Source organism: Callorhinus ursinus, unplaced genomic scaffold (genome assembly GCF_003265705.2).
Source record: "Callorhinus ursinus isolate GAN/ISIS: 27379988/994484 unplaced genomic scaffold, GSC_fseal_2.0 scaffold88, whole genome shotgun sequence".
NCBI lineage: Eukaryota > Metazoa > Chordata > Mammalia > Carnivora > Otariidae > Callorhinus > Callorhinus ursinus.
Genome location: NW_027397150.1, coordinates 2,794,018 through 2,815,434, shown reverse-complemented (window position 1 = coordinate 2,815,434; position 21,417 = coordinate 2,794,018). Strand labels below are relative to the sequence as shown.

Sequence of the window (21,417 nt, the reverse complement as noted above, 5' to 3'; positions counted from 1 at the left end):
ATTCTCTCTCTCTCAAATAAATAAAATCTTAAAAACAAACAAACAAAACAAACATAGCTTTAGCCCCATCCCGTAAGTTTTGGCATATAGTATTTTTATTATCATTCAGTTCAAATTTTTCTCTGACTTCATTTGTAATTTGGGGGGTTATTTAGAAGTGTATTTCATAATTTCTAAATAGACTTTCTAGTCACCTTGTCACCGATTTCTAGCTTAACTGTAATGAGAACAAGAAACACTGTATATTTTCAATCCTTTGAAATTTGTTGAAATTTGCTCTATAGCACAATATGTCAGTTTTTAAAATGTCCCAAATGTGCTTGAAAATAATTTGTAGGGTGGGGGATGGGCTAAGTGGGTGATGGGTATTAAGAAGGCAGCTGTGATGAGCACTGGGTGTTATATGTTAAGTGATGAACCACTAAATTCTACTCCTGAAACCAATATTACACTATATGTTTACTAACTGGAATTTGAATAAAAACTTGAAACAAACAAATGACAAAGAAAATAATTTGTAATTTGCAGTTGTTGGGTATAGCGAACTATATATGCTTGCTGAATTCAACTTGCTGCTCATATTATTTAAGTTTTTTATATCCTTACTGATTTTTTTGGTCTATTGATTCTAAAATAAATCTTTTTTTTAATTTTTTAAAGATTTTATTTATTTATTTGACAGAGAGAGAGATAGTGAGAGAGGGAACACAAGCAGGGGGAATGGGAGAGGGAGAAGCAGGCCTCCTGCGGAGCAGGGAGCCCGATGCGGGGCAAGGTCCCGGGACCCTGGGCTCATGACCTGAGCCAAAGGCAGACGCTTAACGACTGAGCCACCCAGGCGTCCCTAAATCTTTTTTTTAAAAGATTTTTTTAAAAAATTTATTAATTTGAGAGAGAGAGAGACACAGCGAGAGAGGGAACACAAGCAGGGGGAGTGGGAGAGGGAGAAGCAGGCTTCCCACGGAGCAGGGAGCCCAATGCGGGGCTCCATCCCAGGACTCTGGGACCTTGACCTGAGCCAAAGGCAGAGGCTTAATGACTGAGCCACCCAGGCAAACCCCCCTTTTTTTAAAGAAATATTCTCTATCAGTTAAGGGACGCTCTTTACAGTGAGGTATGTTCAATATCCTATCATGACTGTAAATTTGTCTACTTTTTTCCTTGTAGCTCTGTTCCTCTACATAATTTGAGATTATTAAATACATACAAATTTACAGCTTTCTGGTAAGTTGAATTTATTGATATGAAATGCCCTTTATTTCTAGTACTGTTTTTGCCTTGAAATCTACTTTATCTGTTATTACATAATTTTCTTTTGGTTTCTGTTTGCATGGTGGATCTTTTGCCATTGTTTTACTTTCAACATTTTTGTGCCCTTATGTTTTAGTTTCTAGTATTTTACATTAATTGTGATTGGCTATTAATGTATATGGAATTAATTTTGGTGAAGAGTATGACATAGAGATCCAACATTTTCCCCCTAGATGTTGATTAACTTGTCCTAACACCACATATTAAGTAACACAAATTCTTTCCACTGATCTAAGGTGACACCTTTATCAATACAAAATTTCTGTATGTATTTAGGTCTTTTCACTTCTATTCTGTTCCATCAAGTTGTCCATAGGGTGTTTTCCCATTGTTTTAATATTGTAGCTTTGTAATACATTTTTTCTATCTGGTTGGGCTAGTTTCTATTCGTTCCTTTTCTTTCCCAGGATTTTCCTTTCAATTCTTCTTTATTTCTCCATGTGAACTTAAAATAAGCTTGTTTTATTTTTAAAAATTCTGCCAAGGAGCGCCTTCATGATTCAGTTGGTTAAGCATCTGCCTTTGGCTTAGGCCATGGTCTCAGGGTCCTGGGATCAAGCCCCGCATGGGGCTCCCTGTTCAGCGGGGAGCCTGCTTGTCTCTCTCTCCCTCTGCCTCCGCCCCCCCCCCCAGCTTGTGCTCTCTCTCAAATAAATAAAATCTTTAAAAATTGCTTTAAAAAAATCCTGCCAATATTTTTCTACAGATATTAAATTTATAGACAACTTTGGGAAAGTGACATCATTATATATTCATTCTCTCTATCCAAGAACATGATGTTACTTTCCATTTGTTCAAGTTTTCTTTTATGTGGGTAGCATTTTAAAATTCAGACAGATCCTGCACATTCTTGTTAAGGTTATTCCTAGGCATTTTATCTGTTTTGTTGCTATGGAGTCTTTTCTTTAATTACATCTTTAACTTACTGTTTATATATATAAAGGATATTTATTTCTGCATGTTACTTTTTTCCCACTTAACTAAATTCTACTATTTTTTAAAATTTTTTTTAAAGATTTTATTTATTTACTTGAGAGAGAGAATGAGAGAGCGAGAGAGAGCATGAGAGGGGTGAGGGTCAGAGGGAGAAGCAGACTCCCCGCTGAGCAGGGAGTCCGATGCGGGACTCGATCCCGGGACTCCAGGATCATGACCTGAGCCGAAGGCAGTCGCCCAACCAACTGAGCCACCCAGGCGCCCAATTCTATTATTTGTAGTAATTTTAAAGTGGATTCTCATGAGTTGTCTAGGTAAATAAGACATCATCTGCAATAAAGCTAATTACATTATTATTTTAGCTATATAAAACTGTATATCAATAGCTATAGCTTGAAACATGAAGAAATGATGAAATATGAGGAGGAAAATTTATTAGTTATAAGTTCATTAATGATAAACTAAAATAGTAACAGGATTCTTAGCATTTTTAAATGAGTTCAGGCCCTGGACACATGGTATTCTAGAAATCAGAAGTATTATGTAAGTGAAATTGTGTCCCCTTTATATAATCTAAAGAACTCACAATACAGCAAATGTCCACAGTTTTTTTTCTTTTTTTAAAAGATTTTATTTATTTGATAGAGAGAGACACAGTGAGAGAGGGAACACAAGCAGGGGGAGGGGGAGAGGGAGAAGCAGGCTTCCCGCCGAGCAGGGAGCCCGACGCGGGGCTCAATCCCAGGACCCTGGATCATGACCTGAGCGGAAGGCAGACATTTCATGACTGAGCCACCCAGGCGCCCCAAATGTCCACATTTTCAAAAAGAGGGAAATTCTAGATGGTGAACTCTGGAAACTAAAAGAACAGATTATTCTTAGTAAAATTATAGAGGAGTTATTAAAGAATGATTTACAAACAATGAAGGCTGTGATCCCCAGATGCCTACAGTGATCCAGGCTCCCAGGGTGCAGGATTATTTCTTGCCTTTGGACCTTTTGCAGGTGTCCTCAGCCTAGGATACTCCTCCCCATTCTCTGCAAGATGGCTGGCTTCATCTTAGCCTTCTGGTCTGTTTCCATGTCACCTCCTCAACGAGACTTTCCCTGATCACTTATTTTTCTGTCTGTCATAGCATTCTGTTCTTTTTCTTCATAGCACCTATCTCAATTTACAATATTTTTCTTTCCTTAGTGAGCTCCGTGAAGACATGTCTGTTTTGTTCACCACTGTGTATCCTCTCCTATATGCCTATCACAGCATCTGACATTAGTAGATGGTTACCATACACTTATTAAGTAAATGACTGAATGACTTTCCTTGCCACTGTTACTAGATTGTTTAAATACAATTTACTTTGAGAGAGAAAGAGAGAGAGAGAACGCAAGTGGGAGGAAGGGCAGAGGGAAATAATCTTTCAGGCCAACTCCCCACTGAGCAGGAAGCCTGCCAGCTGTGGGACTCAGTCCCGCAACCCATGAGATCATGACCTAAGCCAAAACCAAGAGTTGGATGCTTAACTGACTGAGCCACCCAGCTGTACCAAATCTTTCTTTTTTAAAAAAATATTTTATTTATTGGGGTGCCTGGGTGACATCAATCAGTTAAGCATCTGCCTTCAGCTCGGGTCATGATCTCGGGGTGCTTCTCCCTCTCCCTCTGTCCCTCCATCCTGCTTGTGCTCTCGCTCTATCTCAAATGAATAAAAAAAAGTCTTAAAAAATATATTTATTTGAGAGCACGAGCCAGAGCAAGAGTGGGAGGGAGGGGTAGAGGGAGAGGGAGAAGCAAGCTCCCCGCTGAGCAGGGAACCCGATGTGGGGCTCGATCCCAGCACCCCAAGATCATGACCCAAGCCAAAGGCAGATGCTTAACCAACTGATGCCACCCAGGTGCACCTGCCAGTGTTACTAAATTAACGAAACTAGGAAAATGTCAGACAGTATGTCTTGATTTCAGAAACACACAGGTTTCCTGACACATTCTTTTAAAAAGACAGCGAATGGGCTGGAATACAGAAGCATTTTCATTTGAACAAACAACCAAAGAACTGATTCTCTTAATTAGCTGGTGAGGTTGGTGTAACAGGGCTGTTTTGAGGCAGGGCCTGCAGGATACCCAGTGACTCAGAAAAAGTTATCCCCGTGGGGGCAGCAGAGAGCGATGATAAAGAACCTTGGAAATTTCTGAAACCCGGTGAAAAGCGTAATGCATAAATATTAGGTAACACTTTTAGAGCACTTACAATGGGCTAGGCCGTATGCTAACATCTCATATGCTAATTTAATATAATCATTAAAACAATGACCTATGGGGTGGATGTTATCTTTGCCCTTTACAGATGAGAAAAGCTCAGAGAAATTAAGGAATTTGCCCAAAGTCCTATTGGTGAAAGTCAGAGCAGGGGAACGAAGAAAAGGGAACAGACTAAGGAGATTTTTAGACAGATCACTAGGACTCAGTGACTGTGGTCCTTCCTCTTCTATTCAGGAGCCAGGAGACATTGGAATTCTAGTGAAGGGCTTATACTTAGGTTTGAAGCTCAAACGAAGTTTGGAGCTAGCAAGATGCTGGGTGAAAATGAGTAACAGGAACAGCCTGCAGTTAAGGGGGACCCAAGAACTGGAGAGAACTGTCAGGTCGGGGAGTCACTATAGGATAAAGTTCAAGAGTAAAGGGGACAGGGATACAGGAATCAGAATGGCCCTGGAAGAGTCAAGAGGATACTTACAACAGTGGGTTGTTAACAGTGGAGGCTTCTTTAAGGGAATGTCTAGTTTGAAAAGATTTTAATTTTGGCAGAGCTGGGGAACAGCACGGACGGCGACAAGCGGTCTTAACAGAGTATTCAGATAAACAAAGATATGACATCTACTATTTGAATTGGTATGATCATTGATTCGGAAAAAAAAACATTTAGTGGGGACATGGTAGCTATCTGGAGCACTGATATACAAGCTGTACTGTGCCGACCCGGAGGGGGGAAAATAGGACCAATAAGAAGTGATAGATTTTTCTAAGTTCAGAAAAAATGCTTTCCTAATCACTGAGCATTAGTGAGTTACGAACTATAGGGGAGGACATAGGGGAAATGGGAGTACGTGAAAGGTAGCTGAGCGCTGTCACGGTAAAGACTCCACCGAAGGAAGAGGCAGCTGTGGGAATAGTGTTGAGAAGCAGAAGAGGAAGGGAATTGGGGTCAAGCTGAAGGGGCCAGTGTTGGAAAGTTGGAGGGACGATTTCTCTGCTGAGGCTCCAAGGAAGGGACAGGAGCTGATGTAAAGGAACAGCACAGTTACCTCTGCCCTGATGAGTCTTCCTCTAGGAAAAGCCAGGGAGCATTCTGTGAAGAAAATGAGGATATACAGGAGGGTGCGTACAAAGGAACAGAGTTCCCCGTGGGCTCAGGGAAAATGAGTGGGGTAGAAATTTTGACTTTGTCTAACGGAAGCAACCTTCTAAAGCAGAGGCTGTTCATCTTCAGACGACTGTGCTTTCATTTTCTTGCAAAAACTCGTTCCTCCTTGAAGCTGATGCCACTGGCTCTATGGCCCTTTAGCCCTCGTGCTTGTTGACATCAGCACCTTATTCATTAACCTCTCAGCCAGCTCTTCCCCTCATTCTGGGTGGTTTTAGGAAAATCCATGTGACTCCTAGTTATTTCTTTTCTTTCTTTCTTTTTTTTTTTTTAAAGATTTTATTTATTTATTTGAGAGAGAGAGAGAATGAGAGATAGAGAGCATGAGAGGGAAGAGGGTCAAAGGGAGAAGCAGACTCCCCGCCGAGCAGGGAGCCCGATGTGGGACTCGATCCCGGGACGCCAGGATCATGACCTGAGCCGAAGGCAGTCGCTTAACCAACTGAGCCACCCAGGCGCCCCGTTATTTCTTTTCTTTTAATGAGTTTATTTTTATTTATATTTTTTCCCCCTAGTTACCGCTTGACCGTCTCAACTCCAACCCCTACTCCTACTTTCAATTCCTTATCTTCACCATTTCTGGCAACACAGGTTTTTCCCCCTTCTTTCTTTCTTTCTTTTTAAAGAGATAATCCACCTCCAATTTATTCTTTTATTTTTTCAAGTAATCTTTATACCCAATGTGGGGCTTGAACTCACAATCTTGAGATTAAGAGCTGCATACTCTACCCATTGGGCCAGCCAGGCACCCCCACACAGGTTTTGGTTTTTTTTTAAGATTTTATTTATTTATTTGGGAGAGAGAGAGAGAGAGCACAAGCAGGGAGAGAGGGAGAGGGAGAAGCAGACTCCCCGTTGAGCAGGGAGCCCGATGAGGGACTCGATCCTAGGACCTGAGATGATGACCTGACCTCAACTGACTGAACCACCCAGTCGCCCCCAGGTTTTCCTTGATAGCAGCTTCAGGGCCATAGTAAGGAACGGGAGAGGCAGCACTGGTGGCGCCAGAGTGGGCTTCAAGGCCCCTTGAAAGACGGGGACTGGCAGCCATGATGCGTTAAGGGTGGAACAGCACAGGGATCAAATTCCACATATTATCTGGGGGTAAGGTTCATGATCTGGATTTGACCTTTGTACCAAGCTTCCAGGAAAATTAGGTCTGGAGCTAAAATCACCTTTCCTGTTAGCTGCCTTTCTGGGGACAACTCTGATCCTCTTGAAACACTCTCTTCCTGGGCGCCTAGGTGGCTCAGTCGGTTAAGCATCTGCCTTTGGCTCAGGTCATGATCCCAGGGTCCTGGGATCGAGCCTCAAAGCTGGCATCGGGCTCCCTGCTCAGCGGGGAGTCTGCTTCTCCCTATTCCTCTCTCAAATAAATAAATAGTATCTTTAAAAAAAAAAAGAAAAGAAAAGAAAAAGGGGCACCTGGGTGGCTCAGTCAGTTAAGCTTCTGCCTTCGGCTCAGGTCACGATCCCAGGGAGCCCCATGAGACTCTGTGCTCAGCAGGGAGTCTGCTTCTTCCTCTCCCTCTGTCCCTCCTCTTGCTCATGCTCTCTCTCTCAAATTTATAAATAAATAAATTAGTTTAAAAAAAGGAAAAAAGAAACACTCTCTTCCTTCAGATTCTATAAGAATCATCACCTAATTTTTATTCCTTTTCATTGGCTGTTCTTTTCAAAGATTCTCCAAGGGCTCTTCTTTGCGTACTACAAATGTTGGAATTCCCCCAGAGCACTCTTCTTAGCCCTCTGCTGTTCTCTGGAGTTTGCCCAAATCTATGGCTTCAACTGCCACTGAAATGTTCATGATTCAGAATTTCTGGCCTATACATCACTGGAGTTTTAAAAAAGTAGTTTTCTATAAAAGTAATATATGTACATAGTAAAACAAATCCACACAGTAAAGATGGATCTAAAATAAAAAGTAGAAATTTCATCCTTCTCAGACCCACTCTTCATGGTTACTTTTTAAAAAAAAAATCTTATTTAGGGCGCTGGGTGGCTCAGTTGGTTAAGCGACGGCCTTCGGCTCAGGTCATGATCCTGGAGTCCCGGGTCCCGCATCGGGCTCCCTGCTCGGCGAGGAGCCTGCTTCTCCCTCTGACCCTCTCCCCTCTCATGTACTCTCTCTCTCTCATTCTCGCTCTCTCAAATAAACCTTTAAAAAAAAAATCTTATTTGGGGCGCCTGGGTGGCTCAGTTGGTTAGGCGACTGCCTTCGGCTCAGGTCATGATCCTGGAGTCCCGGGATAGAGTCCCACATCGGGCTCCCTGCTCAGCAGGGAGTCTGCTTCTCCCTCTGACCCCCTTCCCTCTTGTGCTATCTCTCATTCTCTCTCTCTCAAATAAATAAATAAAATCTTTAAAAAAATAAAATAAAAAAATAAAAAAAAACTTATTTGAGAGGGCACGAGAAAGAGAGCGAGCGAGCGAGCATGGGATTCGATCCCAGGACCCTGGGATCACGACCTGAACAGAAGGCAGACCCTTAACCGACTGAGCCATCCAGGCGCCCCCATGGTTAATTTTTAAATGCTTGTGTAAACGTGCCATATGTATTCTTCTACTCATGCTTTTTTTCATTTAATAATTTCCATTTAATTTTCCTACATTTAGATCTGTGTATTCAATTGCCATTGGTACAGTAGGTCTGGTTGTCCCACAGGCATCTAAAAATCCTTCCCTTTCTTTGGAATCCTGCCTCATGCTACACCCTACCTCTAGCCTCTTTTTTACAGTCAACACCACGAGAAAACTCTTATACGTTGTCTGTTTCCAGATATTCAGTTTACCTCACTCTGGTTTCTATCCCACCGTATCTCTGAAAACAACTTTCTCTAAAATTACCAAAGGACTTCCTTTCGCAATACCCAATGGACACATTGTAGTACATACCTTACCTAATCTGTTACCTTTAACACCTTGACCAGTTTCCCTGGTACTTCACTCCTGGATTACTTCTTTCCCTTCTGTCTGCTCCTTCTCAGTGTCCCTTTTTCTGTTTTCTTCCCTCATCTCATTCTCCAGATGCAGATACTCCTCTCTAGGCCGTATCCAATTCCATGGCTTCAACACCTAACTGTATTCACACGTTCGCTCGCGCACACACCTCAAACTTTTGGGTTTCCAACCCACATGATCTAATGTTCAACTAATGGATGGATATCCATCCACAGGCACCTAAACTCATTCTCTTCCCCCAAACCAAAGAGAAAATGGCATAATTTTCCCCCGGTTACCCAACTCAGAATACTGGGAAATAACCTCTGCCTCATTCCCATTTCTGATGTTCTTTTCCATCCTCAGTCTCCCTCCTCTAGGTCAGACCACTGCCGTCTCTTGCCTGGAGAAGAGCTTCCCAATTGTTCTGGCCTCTAACTTCGTTCCCTCCTATCCATTCTCCCCACTGCAACCAGCGATCTTTTACAAACGCAAATACAATTGTTCACTTCTCAGCCAAGCTCTTTAAGCCTATTCGTTGCCCTTCGGATAAAATCAACTAATTTACAAGGCCTTGCGTAATCGGTCCCTCCCATTCTCACGGGCCTCATTTATTACCTCTCCTTTAACCAACAGGCTGCTGACAGCTCCAAAACGTACCCGGGCCCCCAGCCCCATTTCCCACCAGTCCAGGATTCGGCTCAGGCGACCACTTCCTTCAGGAAGCGGGTGCTTAAAAGGCAAATGCTCAAAGAATGAAACCCGAGGAGCATCTGGGCTGCGCTTTCAGCTCCGGACTAAGGTTTACGGAACGTCCGGATTTACCGGAAGTCCAAGGCAAAGGTCAAATCCCGATCGTGAACCTTTCCCGAAGTTCGCGGGGCAGTCCGACCCTTGCAATATTCCGCCCTTATGAGTCATGGCTGCTAGTCCCAGTCTTTCGATGGGTCTTGAAGTCGACACCAGCCAGCTCTGGCGCCCCCAATGTTCTCATACTCGAGAATACAATCCTCACTTCCTCACTTAGGGCCCTGAAGCCGCCGTCAGGAAGAACCTGCGGTGCCCGCTTGCCCCAAAGCAAGATGGCTACCAGTCTCTAGTCTCTCCTCCCAAAGTGAAGCTATCCACGCCCCGGTTAATGCCGCTGCCAGGCTGCCCTCACCTAGCATGGCCACCCCGGCTCAAGCCTCACTATGGTTTGGAAGCCGCTGCTAACCGGCCAGGTTCCGGGAGGCGCTGCTCAGGACGAGGCCGCCCCCCCCTCCACGCCCGCGGCGGCGGCGGCGGCGGCAGCGGCAGCGGCTGGAGCCCGGATGCGGCGGCGTGCGACGGGACGGGAGGGCGGCGCGGATGGATCCAACATGGCGACGCCGAGCCTGAGCCGAGAGTGAGGCGGCGGGGCGGCGGAGTGGGGAGGGGGAGGCGAGCGGGACGGGGCGGGGCCGGGCGGGGCCGCGGAGGGCTTGGGGAAGGAAAGTGGAGGGGGAGGCGGAGGCGACGTCCAGCCCGAGAACCTCGAGAGAGGGAGGTGACGGGACGCTGCGAGGTGGGGGAGGGGAGCGGCCGAGGGGGCGTGCGGGGGAGGTGGCAACTGTGGGAGAGGGCAGGGGCGAGGCGGGGGAGTGGGCGCGGGGAGGGGCGTAAACAAGGGCCGTGCCGGGCCGGGGGTGTTGGCGCGGCCGAGGTGGGAGTGGGGCTGCGATCCCGCCGGATTGAGGGCGGTGGGCTCGGGAGGGAGCGGCGGAGGGTGCGAAGGGGAAGGGGCTGGTGGCATGTGGTGGGAGGGACTGGACGCTTGAGAGTGGTGTTGTGAGGAGGTGGGAAAGGATGAGGAAGGGACTTCAGACGTTTTGGGGGAGGCTTTGAAAGTGTTAAATTGGAGGTGGGAGGGGGAAGGGCCTAGGGGAGAATTTGGGTGGAAAAGGAGAGCACGGAGGTTTTGGGGGAATGGAGAGCGTGGCGGTGTGACGAGGTAATGGGGAAAGTGAGAGACTAGGCGGAAAGTTTGGGAGGAAGGGGAATGGGCTGGTAGATAGGACAGTGGAGCTGCACGGGTGATAGAGGTTGGGGGTTTCCCTCCCCCCCCCCCCACCCCCCCCTTGGAAAGGAAGAGAGAGCAGAGTTAAGCAGCATCAGTTGCAACCAATTCTAATTGCCAGGCCTTTAGCTTTTAATAGGGTGGGAAGGGCAGAAGGGAATGGTTCAGAGAATTGGGGTTGGATGAAGGTTCAACTGGATTTGCTTTCCAAAGGCTCCCTGACTTACTGCTCCCTTGTTTTTCCTGGTTACTGAAAGAAGGGGAAATGGGGAAGCCAGTGTCACCCCCGCCAAAATGTAGAAGGGGTAAAGGACTTTTCTAGTTTCTAGCAACTAGCAGTTTAGGACTGGGGAAACAGCCGTGCTGAGTTGGACCCCTATATGCCAAGGAGGAGGCTGTGGAAGTCCGAGAAAGGGAACAGAAAACATGATGGCATCTAGGCAACCTGGATAATTAAATGAGTGCTTTAGTTTCCAGACCTTTCTTTTGCTGTTTATGTGCTAAGAGGGAGGGGTCAGTATTCACATATAGAAAACGTTCCCTGGTGAAATGTAGATGCCTGAGTGAATTCGGCCCCAGTGGATATTTTGTTCTGTGTGCTAAGGGAAAGGGCAGAAGACAAAATTTGGAGGATAGTTCTGGTCTGATAAGAGAAGTGATAGAAAGTACCTTCTTTGGCTGTAACCATTTCTCCGCCCCCAGTTCTCCCTAAAGTTGAAAATCAGCGTTAATATTGTAACAAAATAGGTGGGTCTCATAAGGAACTGAGGAGTCAGGTGAGAAGGTATCAGAGGATAATTGGTTTTCTCACAAGTTGCCATGAGCCATTGAGTCTGGAAACTCTTGATTTGGTATTGTTTTGTGAATTGGTTAGTAGAGAGGGAAACCTGGGGACTTGGTTGGGGGTGAGTTCTCTCATTTCGCTCGGAGTGGATCACTTTAATCGAAATGGCTTTAGGTGTGTTTGTGTATTTTTGTAACTGAGACTAACTCTTTGGGCCTTTGATGTTTCAAAATAAGGCTTGAAAATTGACTCTTTCCCCCTCCCCCCCCTTATTTGTTTTTGTTTTGCTGCTGGCTTCCAACCCTGTGCTAGGAAGAGACCTGGGAAATTAATTTTCTTGCAAAGGTAAGTCTGGAACTTTTTATTGTTTTTGAACAATGGAAGGGAATGGATGGGAATGGCATGAGAAGTGTGTTGGGGTTGGCCCAGTAATGGGTTAGATGCCAGGGAAAATGAGTATTCACGTACACAGCTGAGTGAATAAGATCTGTTGCAGTCACTGTTTTTTCTGGGTAACTGAAGATTGGTAGGAAGGAAAAGAGAGCAGAAATTAGGTGTTTGGGGGCAAGCCCCCAGCTTTGGTTTGTTACTATCTAATCTTCTTGGTCTGCTCCGAGAGAAACATTGTTTAACATATGGAACATTGTACTCTAACACGACATCTACTAATGTTACCCTTGGGGGGTTGCTGAGGCACCTTCCATGGGAAGGCTTTTCCTCTAGCTTACTCTTCCTTCTAGTTGTTCAGGGTTCCTGGAATCTTCCTTTTGAAAACATACTATGTAATTCTGACTTTCAGATACTTGGTTACATTTTCCTTGTCCCACCAGCAAGAAAGGTCTTTACTTTCTCTCAGTCATCTTGAAGCTTTTCCATGTCGTTTTCATTCCAAGTTTCAAGACATCACTCTTTTTTACTTCTTCCACATGACTTTCCTCCCTGAGGGCTTCAGAGAGAGTCAAATACTTCTGGTTCTGTGAAAATATAGATGCCATCCCTGTTGAGATGAAACTAGACTTTCATCTTCGTTTCAAGAAATCATTCTTTTTGTATTTTTTTTTAAGATTTTTGTTATGTATTAGAGAGAGGCAGTGAGAGAAAGCATGAGCAGGGAGGAAAGGGAGAAGCAGGCTTCCCGCCGAGCAGGGAGCCCAATGTGGGGCTCGATTCCAGGACCCTAAGATCATGACTTGAGCCGACGGCAGATGCTTAACTGACTGAGCCACCCAGGCGCCCCTCTTTTTGTATTTCTTACACATGACTTTCCTCTACGCACTCCCGAGAGAGTCAAGTACCTCAAAAAATACAGATGTCATTCCTGGTTGAGATGAGACTAGACTTTGCTTGGAAGTAGAAACCTGATAGGCAGTTCTGTAGATACATACAAACCGTCTGTTGGCATTTGGTTGGTTTGGACCTCCCTAAAGAAAACAAACAAAAAACTACAACTCCAGGAAATGAAGCAGCAATTCCTGGGAATACAGAATTATTCTTGGGGGTAAAAAAAAATATATATATATATTCTTGGGAAACTGTAACAGGGGGGACTCATGTTGGGTTCCCAAATGGACCCAAACCAGCCAGCGGGATCAGGACTCTTTGGAGTGTTTTGTTTGTCTCTTGATATCTGGCAATATTTCAGGACTTAGGAGTTCTTTTTAATCTACTGTTTACAGGGGGTACGTTCTTCTTACTACTCTGATATCTTTCATCTAGGATCTCTCTATATTTTAAGCTGTGTTCCTAAGCTTCATTGCCACAGAAAGCTGAGTATATTTTGGTTTAAGAGGAAGTTGGCCATGTTCTTTTAATGCTGAAGTTAGATTCTTGGAACCCCATCTGGATTGCTAAGTGAGTGAACTCACCATCCTAGACGATAAGTAAGGGGTGGGGGGGGGTTGCCTGTTAGCCTGCATGTCAGCCTGCTGACATTTCTTTCAAGGACATGGCCTTGGGAAACTTACACTTCTACATTTTGCTTCATTGAATAAGCAGAATATCTGATCAGCAGTCAAACAAGGAAGGGTCTGCAACTGGTCTAGTTTCAGGACTTTATCTTTTTTTTTAAATATATTTTTTTTACATTTTATTTATTTTTTGAGAGAAAGAGAGAGAATGAGAGGGGTGAGGGTCAGAGGGAGAAGCAGACTCCCCGCTAAGCAGGGAGCCCGATGTGGGACTCGATCCCGGGACTCCAGGATCATGACCTGAGCCGAAGGCAGTCGCCTAACCAACTGAGCCACCCAGGGGCCCCTAGTTTCAGGACTTTAAAGATGGCTGTGAGACTTAAGTGCAGGATCCTTTTTGTTTGTCTTGCAGAGGATGGCATTTCTCTTCACAGAGGTCCAGATTGAACTAGGTCACATTCGATCTCCTGGGATGGGGCAGAGGAGAGTATAGCCCCACCACTGGTTGCTCACCTGAATGGCAACAGCAGGTGATAGAGAAGCCAGGATTGGAGTGGGATGGAGCTCCTTAGTGCTCGTTGAACTTAGGAGTTAAATAAGTCTATATCTGACTGGCTTTTCTTTTCTTCTGGAATATTGTTTGATGGGTTTGGGTCGGAAGGACCCAATGGCATCCTTCTCTAGATCTAGGGTGGAAAGTGACATGCTGTCTCTCTTCTTTTGACCCTTCATCATGGTCCATCTACAATAGGGTTTCTCAGCTTCAGCGTTATTCTTTTTTTAAGATTTTATTTATTTATTTGACAGAGCACACAGTGAGACACAGCGAGAGAGGGAACACAAGCAGGGGGAGTGGGAGAGGGAGAAGCAGGCCTCCTGTGGAGCAGGGAGCCTGATGTGGGGCTCGATCCCAGGATCCTGAGATCATGACCCAAGCTGAAGGCAGAGGCTTAATGACTGAGCCACCCAGGCGCCCCTTTTCTTAAGATTTTATTTATTTATCTGAGAGAGCACACACGCATGTGTGAGCGCATGTAAACATGAGAGGGGGGAGGAGCAGAGGGAGAAGGAGAAAGGGACTCCCACTGAGCAGGGAGCCCGACACGACACAGGGCTTGATCCCAAACCCTGGGATCATGACCCAAGCCGAAGGCAGATGCTTAACCAGGCATCCCTCATTATTGACATTTTGGGCTGGATAATTCTTTGTTGTGGGGGCTGTCCTGTGTATTATAAGATGTTTAGAAGCATCCATGGTCTCTATTCACTGCAGGCCAGTAGCGCGGTCCCTTGCCCCCCTCCAGTCATAATAGTCTAAAATGTCTCACAACATTGCCACATGTCCCCTGGGGGGCAGAATCCTCCCTGGTTGAGAACCATTGACCTAGAAGCTATGATAATTCCTGGTACTTTGAATGATCTAGCCTGCGATCTAGGACTTAAAGGTGGCTGTTTTTTCTCTCATATCTAGAGAGTTAACCCTCAGAGGACTGAGACCTATTATAGAATTGTATCCATTGATACATAATTAGGACCATAGTGCTTTCCTATGGCCTCATTTTCCAGTGGGAAGGTATGTGGAGACAATATTCCTTCATTTCTAGGGGCTTATAGTCAGGACACTTAGAATTCGGGAGCTCTCTTAGCAGCCTACTCTTTGGATTGGTTGAATGTGAAACCTGCCCATCTGCTTTTTCTGGGATCCTCATAATCAACAGCTGGCCAAAGGAACAGGTGGGATGGGGAACAAGAAGTCTAAGGCTCAGTTTTCTCATGTTGCCTGCGATGAGCAAGGAGTTACTTTCCTTCATCCCCCGCCCCCCCACCCCCCCGCCACTTTGTACCCAGTAACTACAACAGGTGAAACAAGAGGAAGAGGCAGAGAAAACCAGCCCATAGTTGGGTAACTGTTTTCCCAGCTGTTTCCCATGCTTGGGGTTGGGGGTGGGGTGGGGGCATCTAGGCTCTCATAAGCAGATATGAGCTATATTTTTTGTCCACATATCAGAACCCATGATATGGGGCTAAGTGATTCCAGGGTGGACCTCCCCTTTTCTTAAGGGAAGGAGTCTCTGCTTCTTTCTTAGGATTATTGAGCAAGAGAGGACCAGGTCGTACTTGCTCTTCAGTTTTCTTAGAGCCCATCAGCTTGACTCTTCTGAAGCAGCTTATCGTTTATTCTCTTTCTTAACTTAGCCTCAGTTTCTTGGCATATAAATTGTCAGGACAGCCTATCTTGTTGCTGAGTAGGGTGCTGTGGTGTGGGCAGTTCTGCACAGTGTAGGGGAGGCTGCAGCTAGCTAGAGTGTGTGCATGTAGCTAGGTTGTGTGTATCTGTTTCTAACGAAGTCCTCTCTCAGACTTGTGTGAGTTTCTTAATTGATATTGCTTGTAATGATGTCCTGGACACTGAGTTCAGTAGGTTGCGAGTACTATGTGCCAGTCTCTATCCATTGCTAGGCACTGGGGATATAAAGATGAATAAGACTTTGTCTACATGAGTTGTTTAAGGTCTATACTAGGATAATAATACACGGATAGTTTTAGTACACTTTGATAAGGAGTTTAAAGAGAATATGCATGATGTTCCGTAGGAGCACAGAAGAGTACTACTTAGCCCCAGCATGGAGGTGTGGAGAATGAATTTGAAGATCTTAGCTGACTTTTAAAGGATTAGTAGGAGTTTAGCCATCTGAAAAAGGGTGGTGATGGGGCATATATGGGACAGTGAAGGGAGAGGGGCACTCAGGCAAAAGGAGTAGGCTGAAGAAAGGGACAGAAATGAACTGCATGCTGTATTTGAGCTATAACCAAATTGATAATGGAGGAGAATAAAAAGTGGGTTATGAGGTCTGAAAGGTAGGCAGGGCCTGATCTCAGAGGTTTGGTGTGTTGTGTAAGGAGTTTACCAGTATTCTTATAGGTAAGGAGGAGGCTGTAGATAGGTCTTAAGCAGAAAAGTGATGTGGTCAGTTGTGCATTGTATTTATTTTTCTAAAGATTTTATTATTTTAGAGAGAGTGAGCACAAGCAGGAGGGGTAGAGGGAGAAATCTCAAGCAGACTCTGTGCTGAGTGTGGAGGCCGATGCAGGACTCTATCCCAGGACCCTGCTATCATGACCTGAGCAGAAACCAAGAGTCGGATGCTTAACCACCTGTGCCACGCAAGCGCCCCTCAGTTGCGCATTTTAGCTAGCTAATTCAGCTGGATGTGGGGAATGGATTTAGGTATGTTAAGATTGTTGGTAAGGAGAGCCCTTGAAGAGGGTGTTACCATAGTCCAGGTGAGAGATCAGGACCTGAACCAGGGCAGTGGCAGTGGAAAGATGAGGTGATTTAAGACATACTTAGAAGTAGCTTCAATGGAATTTATAATGATTCAAGTGATTGGAGCTGTGGTCAGGGGTGGAGCAGTATTGGATGGCACTGTCTGGAGGAGCAGCACACATGTGTGACTAGAGTGGACATGAAAGCCTCTGGACTTGAGGCTTGGTTACTGGCTGGTCATTGACATTACCCAGCTTGATGGTGGAACTTTGTGAATCAAACACCAAATTACAGAATGAGTGTCAGGCTGCTGTCAGTCATTTTGAGGGGATGGGCAGATGACAACCAGGAGGGAAGGTTAGAAGGGGGTATATCCACATGGTATGTGACCATCAAGGGAGTACACCTGGCATAGGAGAATTGGAAGAATGCTCAATGCAGGAGCTTAATAATGTTTGTTGATCTAAATCCATGAATTTTGGTGAATATTATTAACCTGCACAGTTATGCTTTTGAGCTTAGTTGGATTGTAGGAAAAATGAGGTTAGGAATGTAGGGGGATGGGTCTGGACTGCAGAGGTTAAGGATGCTTATCTCTCTGAAATCTCTTTCTGTTGACACAGCAATTTCACATGTATTTTCTAATTGGATCCTTGACAAGTCTGAAGAGTAGTTTCATTCGTGTTTTGTAGGTGGGGGCAGTGAGGCTTTGAAGCGAAGTGACTCGTGTAAGGTCTTACAGCTACACGGCTTGTGAATGACACAGGCAGAATTTAAACTAGTTCTCAACCTAGAGATTTTCAGTTTCCCTGCTGTCAGTCTGTAAGTTCATCTGCTGCAGCTGCCATATTAAGAGTGAATTCTCTACTTCTTCTCAGTTTTGCGTACATTTAAGAAGTGAGGTAGTCGGGGGGTGGGAGGGAGAGCACAAGGGACCAAAAGTAGTATATTGGGGACAGAACAATCAATTGGGGTAACATCTAATAGCAACTCCGGCTGAATATGCAGCACTGAAATTGCATAGAACATTCTCACTTAGGGGAAGTGACTGTATTTCTCCAGTAGGGTCTGGACGTAGGACAACATCTGTTGGATGTGGAGAGCTCTAGGCTTTATTTCTCAATGAACGCTTTTTTGATAAAGGCTTAGTAAGCACTACTCCGTGCCAGGCACTGTGTTAGGCACTGGGGATAGACAAGTGAATGAGACCAGTTCTTGCCACTGAGTAGCTCATAGGTTCTTTCCTTGTCCTTACAGTATAGTGGGGATTGCAGCTGCCGAGCAGGGATTCTGGGAAGCACTGCGCACCTGAGCCCCCAGCATGGCGGGCCTAAAGCGGCGGGCAAGCCAGGTGTGGCCGGAAGAGCGAGGTGAACGGGAGCACGGGCTGTATAGCCTGCACCGCATGTTTGACATCGTGGGCACCCACCTGACGCACAGAGACGTGCGCGTTCTTTCCTTCCTCTTTGTTGATGTCATTGATGACCATGAGCGTGGCCTCATCCGAAACGGACGTGACTTCTTACTGGCATTGGAGCGCCAGGGCCGCTGTGATGAGAGTAACTTTCGCCAGGTGCTGCAGCTGTTGCGCATCATTACTCGTCATGACCTGCTGCCCTACGTCACCCTCAAGAGGAGGCGGGCTGGTGAGGGTGCATTGGGGGCCGGGGACACAGGAATCTGGGCAGAGCTGTGGGAGGCCGGGACTGAGCAGCGTAGGAGTCCAAGTGGGAGGAGGTGTTGACCCTAGGGGGTACCTAGGACAAGTTAGGAGGCTCCCTGGAGGGGGAGATTAGAAGGGGGGGTGGATCTTTTCCTGAATGACTCCCTCCCCTCCTATAGTGTGCCCTGATCTTGTAGACAAGTATCTGGAGGAGACGTCAATTCGCTATGTGACCCCCAGAGCCCTCAGCGATCCAGAACCGAGGCCTCCACAACCCCCCAAAACAGGTAAGAAAATATTAACTCCTCCTAATTTTTGTATTCAAGAAAGAAGAAACCAGGGGCGCCTGGCTGGCTCAGTCAGTAGAGCATCTGAGTCTTGATCCTCGGGGTCGTGAGTTCGATCCCCGTGTTGGGTATAGAGTTTACTTTTAAAAAAGGGGGGTGTGCCCGGATGGCACAGTTGGTTGAGCATCCGACTCTTAGTTTCGCCTCAGGCTGTGATCTTAGGGTCCTGGGATCGATCCCTGTGTTGGGTTCCATGCTCAGCACAGAGTCTGCTTGGGATTTTCTCTCCCTCTGCCCCCCCCCCTGCCCCCACGTGCTCCTGCGTGTGCTTTCTCTCTCCCTCCCTCCTCTCTCGCTTTCTCTAATAAGTAAATAAATCTTTTAAAAAAGGCCGGGCGTGGGGGTGTGTGGTGGCTCAGTCAGTTGAGCATCTGACTCTTGATTTCGGCTCAGGTCATGATCTTGGGGTCGTGGGATCGAGCCCCGGGTTGGGCTCCTTGCTCTGTGGGGAGTCTACTGGAGACTTTCTCTCTTTTCCTCCTCCTCCCTCTGCCCCTCCTCCCTGCACACACACACTTTTTTTCTCAAATAAATAGATAAATCTACAACAACAACAACAACAAAACCCTGCACCACATGTTTGACATCGTGGGCACCCACCTGACACACAGAGATGTGCACGTTCTTTCTTTCCTCTTTGTTGAGGAAAACCCGTCATTTTCCCAGCTTTGCCAGCCTGAATGAAAGTACACTGTGTCTCTCTCACTGCCCCCCCCAACCCCCCCAGTATCTGGCCCCCATGAAAATCAGGTGAGGTATTAATGCTTCACCTGCGTCCTGTAATTGTCCCCACCTTCTGTCTTCTTTTCAGGTCACTTTATTGATACCGTTTTTGGTGCTAACTCTAAAGGAGTCCTTTCTCATTCCAAGGGAAGTGTTTGCATTTCTGCTTTTACTCTATGATGTTTTTTTCCCTTTTACTCTCTGATCAGTGCCTCCCCACTATCCTGTGGTGTGCTGCCCCACTTCGGGCCCTCAGATGTGTAGCAAGCGGCCAGCTCGAGGGAGAGCCACACTTGGGAGCCAGCGAAAACGCCGGAAGTCAGTAACACCAGACCCCAAGGAAAAGCAGACCTGTGGTGAGGAAGTTGAAGAGTTCTAGAGGCGGAGCGACCTGAGGGGGCGACAGAACTGCTGAGACACCGGGCAGTGCAGGGCTCGTGTTGAATGCTTGAATGATGTGGTGGGATTGAATGCGTTAGTCCCTTGGGAGAGAATTCCTCTTTGTGGCAGAGTACCTTTCAGCTCTTTCTAGTTAATACTACATCAAAGGGATGCTGTTACAACATCTTTGTTGTAGGATGAACCAAGCATGATCGAGTACTAAAATGAACTTGTGTGCCTGTTAGTTAGGAAAAGATCTAGAAGTTAAGGTGCTGCTTGTGAGCAGTAGTGATAATCTGACCTGGGCTTGGCCCATTTAAGGGAAACTCTTGCATTCAGGCAAGGATTTCAGGGGTACATAGAAAAGAACTAGTCCCGGGGGATGGGCAGAAAGGCTGGCAGGCGATGCGCGCAACTTCACTGCTCAGCTGTTCGTTTCCACCTTTTGAGCATGGGTTGTCTCGCCCCCTCCGCCCCCCTTGCAACCACTCGTGCGTGTCTTCTCTTCCCCACAGACATCAGACTGCGGGTGCGGGCTGAGTACTGCCAGCATGAGACCGCTCTGCAAGGCAACGTCTTCTCTAACAAGCAGGACCCACTTGAGCGCCAGTTTGAGCGCTTTAACCAGGCCAACACCATCCTCAAGTCTCGGGACCTGGGCTCCATCATCTGTGACATCAAGTTCTCTGAGCTCACCTACCTCGACGCATTCTGGCGCGACTACATCAATGGCTCGCTGCTAGAGGCGCTTAAAGGCGTCTTTATCACAGACTCCCTCAAGCAGGCTGTGGGCCACGAAGCCATCAAGCTGCTGGTGAACGTGGATGAGGAGGACTACGAGCTGGGCCGGCAGAAACTCCTGAGGAACTTGATGCTGCAGGCACTGCCCTGACCTTCCCCTCTCACCTCTTGGAGGACTGTTCCCACCGCCCGCCTCTGGAGCTCACATACTGTTCTGGGGTTGGTTCTCTGCCCTTCCGACCGATCACACCCCTGCCTTTTTTTTTTTTTTTTAAAGGAAAAGACGAAAATGGAAGTGGTGTTCCCCAGCCCTCCCTGCACCCACGTGCCTGGGCCTCCCCTTTGTTTCCCTTTTCCACGTACCCTCCTAATGTGTCTCTACAGCCACCTTGCCACTGAGCCGTAAGACAAACGTAGAGGGAGAAGCAGAGGCTACAGAACGTAGTCTTTGTAAGGGATGGAAGCGAACACTGCTTTTGGGTGCGTCGCGGGGTTATCCGTGCTTCTGGCTTTATGAGGGCTCTTCAATTTTGTCTGAAAAACCAAAGGGCTGTGAGTAAGGGAGCTGTGTGGAAGGTGGGACTCTGAAGTGTATTTTGGAAATGAATCACCACCCTCTCCCAAATTATAGAATTTTTAAAAAACGAAGAAGCTGTGGCCCTTTCCGCTCTCTCCTGGCCTCTGGTGCTGCTCCTCTCCGCCCCGTTCCCTCCGTTCCAGGGCTTCAGACCTCTGGTGCGGCTCCGTCCTTTGTCCCCTTTGCCAAGCCCTCTTCAAGGGAGGACTGGGTCAGCCGAGTTGCCCCTCCCGACAGGGCGGACGGAGAAGGGGGTGCTGATTAAAATACACTCCCCCCTGAGAAGGGGAAGGGGGAGTGTGAGACTTCCCTTCCATGTTCAAGTGAAAATAAATCATGTACCCTGCAGCCCTTTCCCCTTGGCTTTCTTCTGGCTTGGGCA

At 46.5% G+C, this 21,417-nt stretch overlaps 1 protein-coding gene across 4 annotated transcripts; it reads left to right on the top strand.

The window, feature by feature from the left end:
• Positions 1 to 9,770: 9,770 nt before the first annotated feature.
• DEDD (death effector domain containing) lies at positions 9,771 to 21,383 on the top strand. 4 transcript variants are annotated; one of them, XM_025860584.2, is made up of 6 exons: positions 9,771 to 9,993; positions 11,741 to 11,773; positions 17,861 to 18,249; positions 18,446 to 18,553; positions 19,546 to 19,692; positions 20,233 to 21,383. In XM_025860584.2, exons 3-6 carry the CDS (start codon positions 17,925 to 17,927, stop codon positions 20,607 to 20,609), a joined length of 957 nt encoding a protein of 318 aa, XP_025716369.1. In that variant the 5' UTR covers positions 9,771 to 9,993; positions 11,741 to 11,773; positions 17,861 to 17,924; the 3' UTR covers positions 20,610 to 21,383. The 4 variants fall into 4 exon arrangements, with proteins under 4 accessions (XP_025716369.1, XP_073744327.1, XP_073744328.1 ...); XM_073888226.1 differs by lacking the exon at positions 9,771 to 9,993 and adding an exon at positions 10,045 to 10,152; XM_073888227.1 differs by lacking the exon at positions 9,771 to 9,993 and adding an exon at positions 10,293 to 11,602.
• The last annotated feature ends 34 nt before the right edge of the window (positions 21,384 to 21,417 follow it).

What these genes read in the sequence shown, in the direction of transcription:
- DEDD (XM_025860584.2), top strand. Translation starts at nt 17,925, where the DNA reads ATGGCGGGCCTAAAGCGGCGGGCAAGCCAGGTGTGGCCGGAAGAGCGA. An exon ending in TCCACAACCCCCCAAAACAG is followed by an intron (nt 18,554 to 19,545) that starts GTAAGAAAATAT and finishes CTCTCTGATCAG; the next exon opens with TGCCTCCCCACTATCCTGTG. An exon ending in CAAGGAAAAGCAGACCTGTG is followed by an intron (nt 19,693 to 20,232) that starts GTGAGGAAGTTG and finishes TCTTCCCCACAG; the next exon opens with ACATCAGACTGCGGGTGCGG.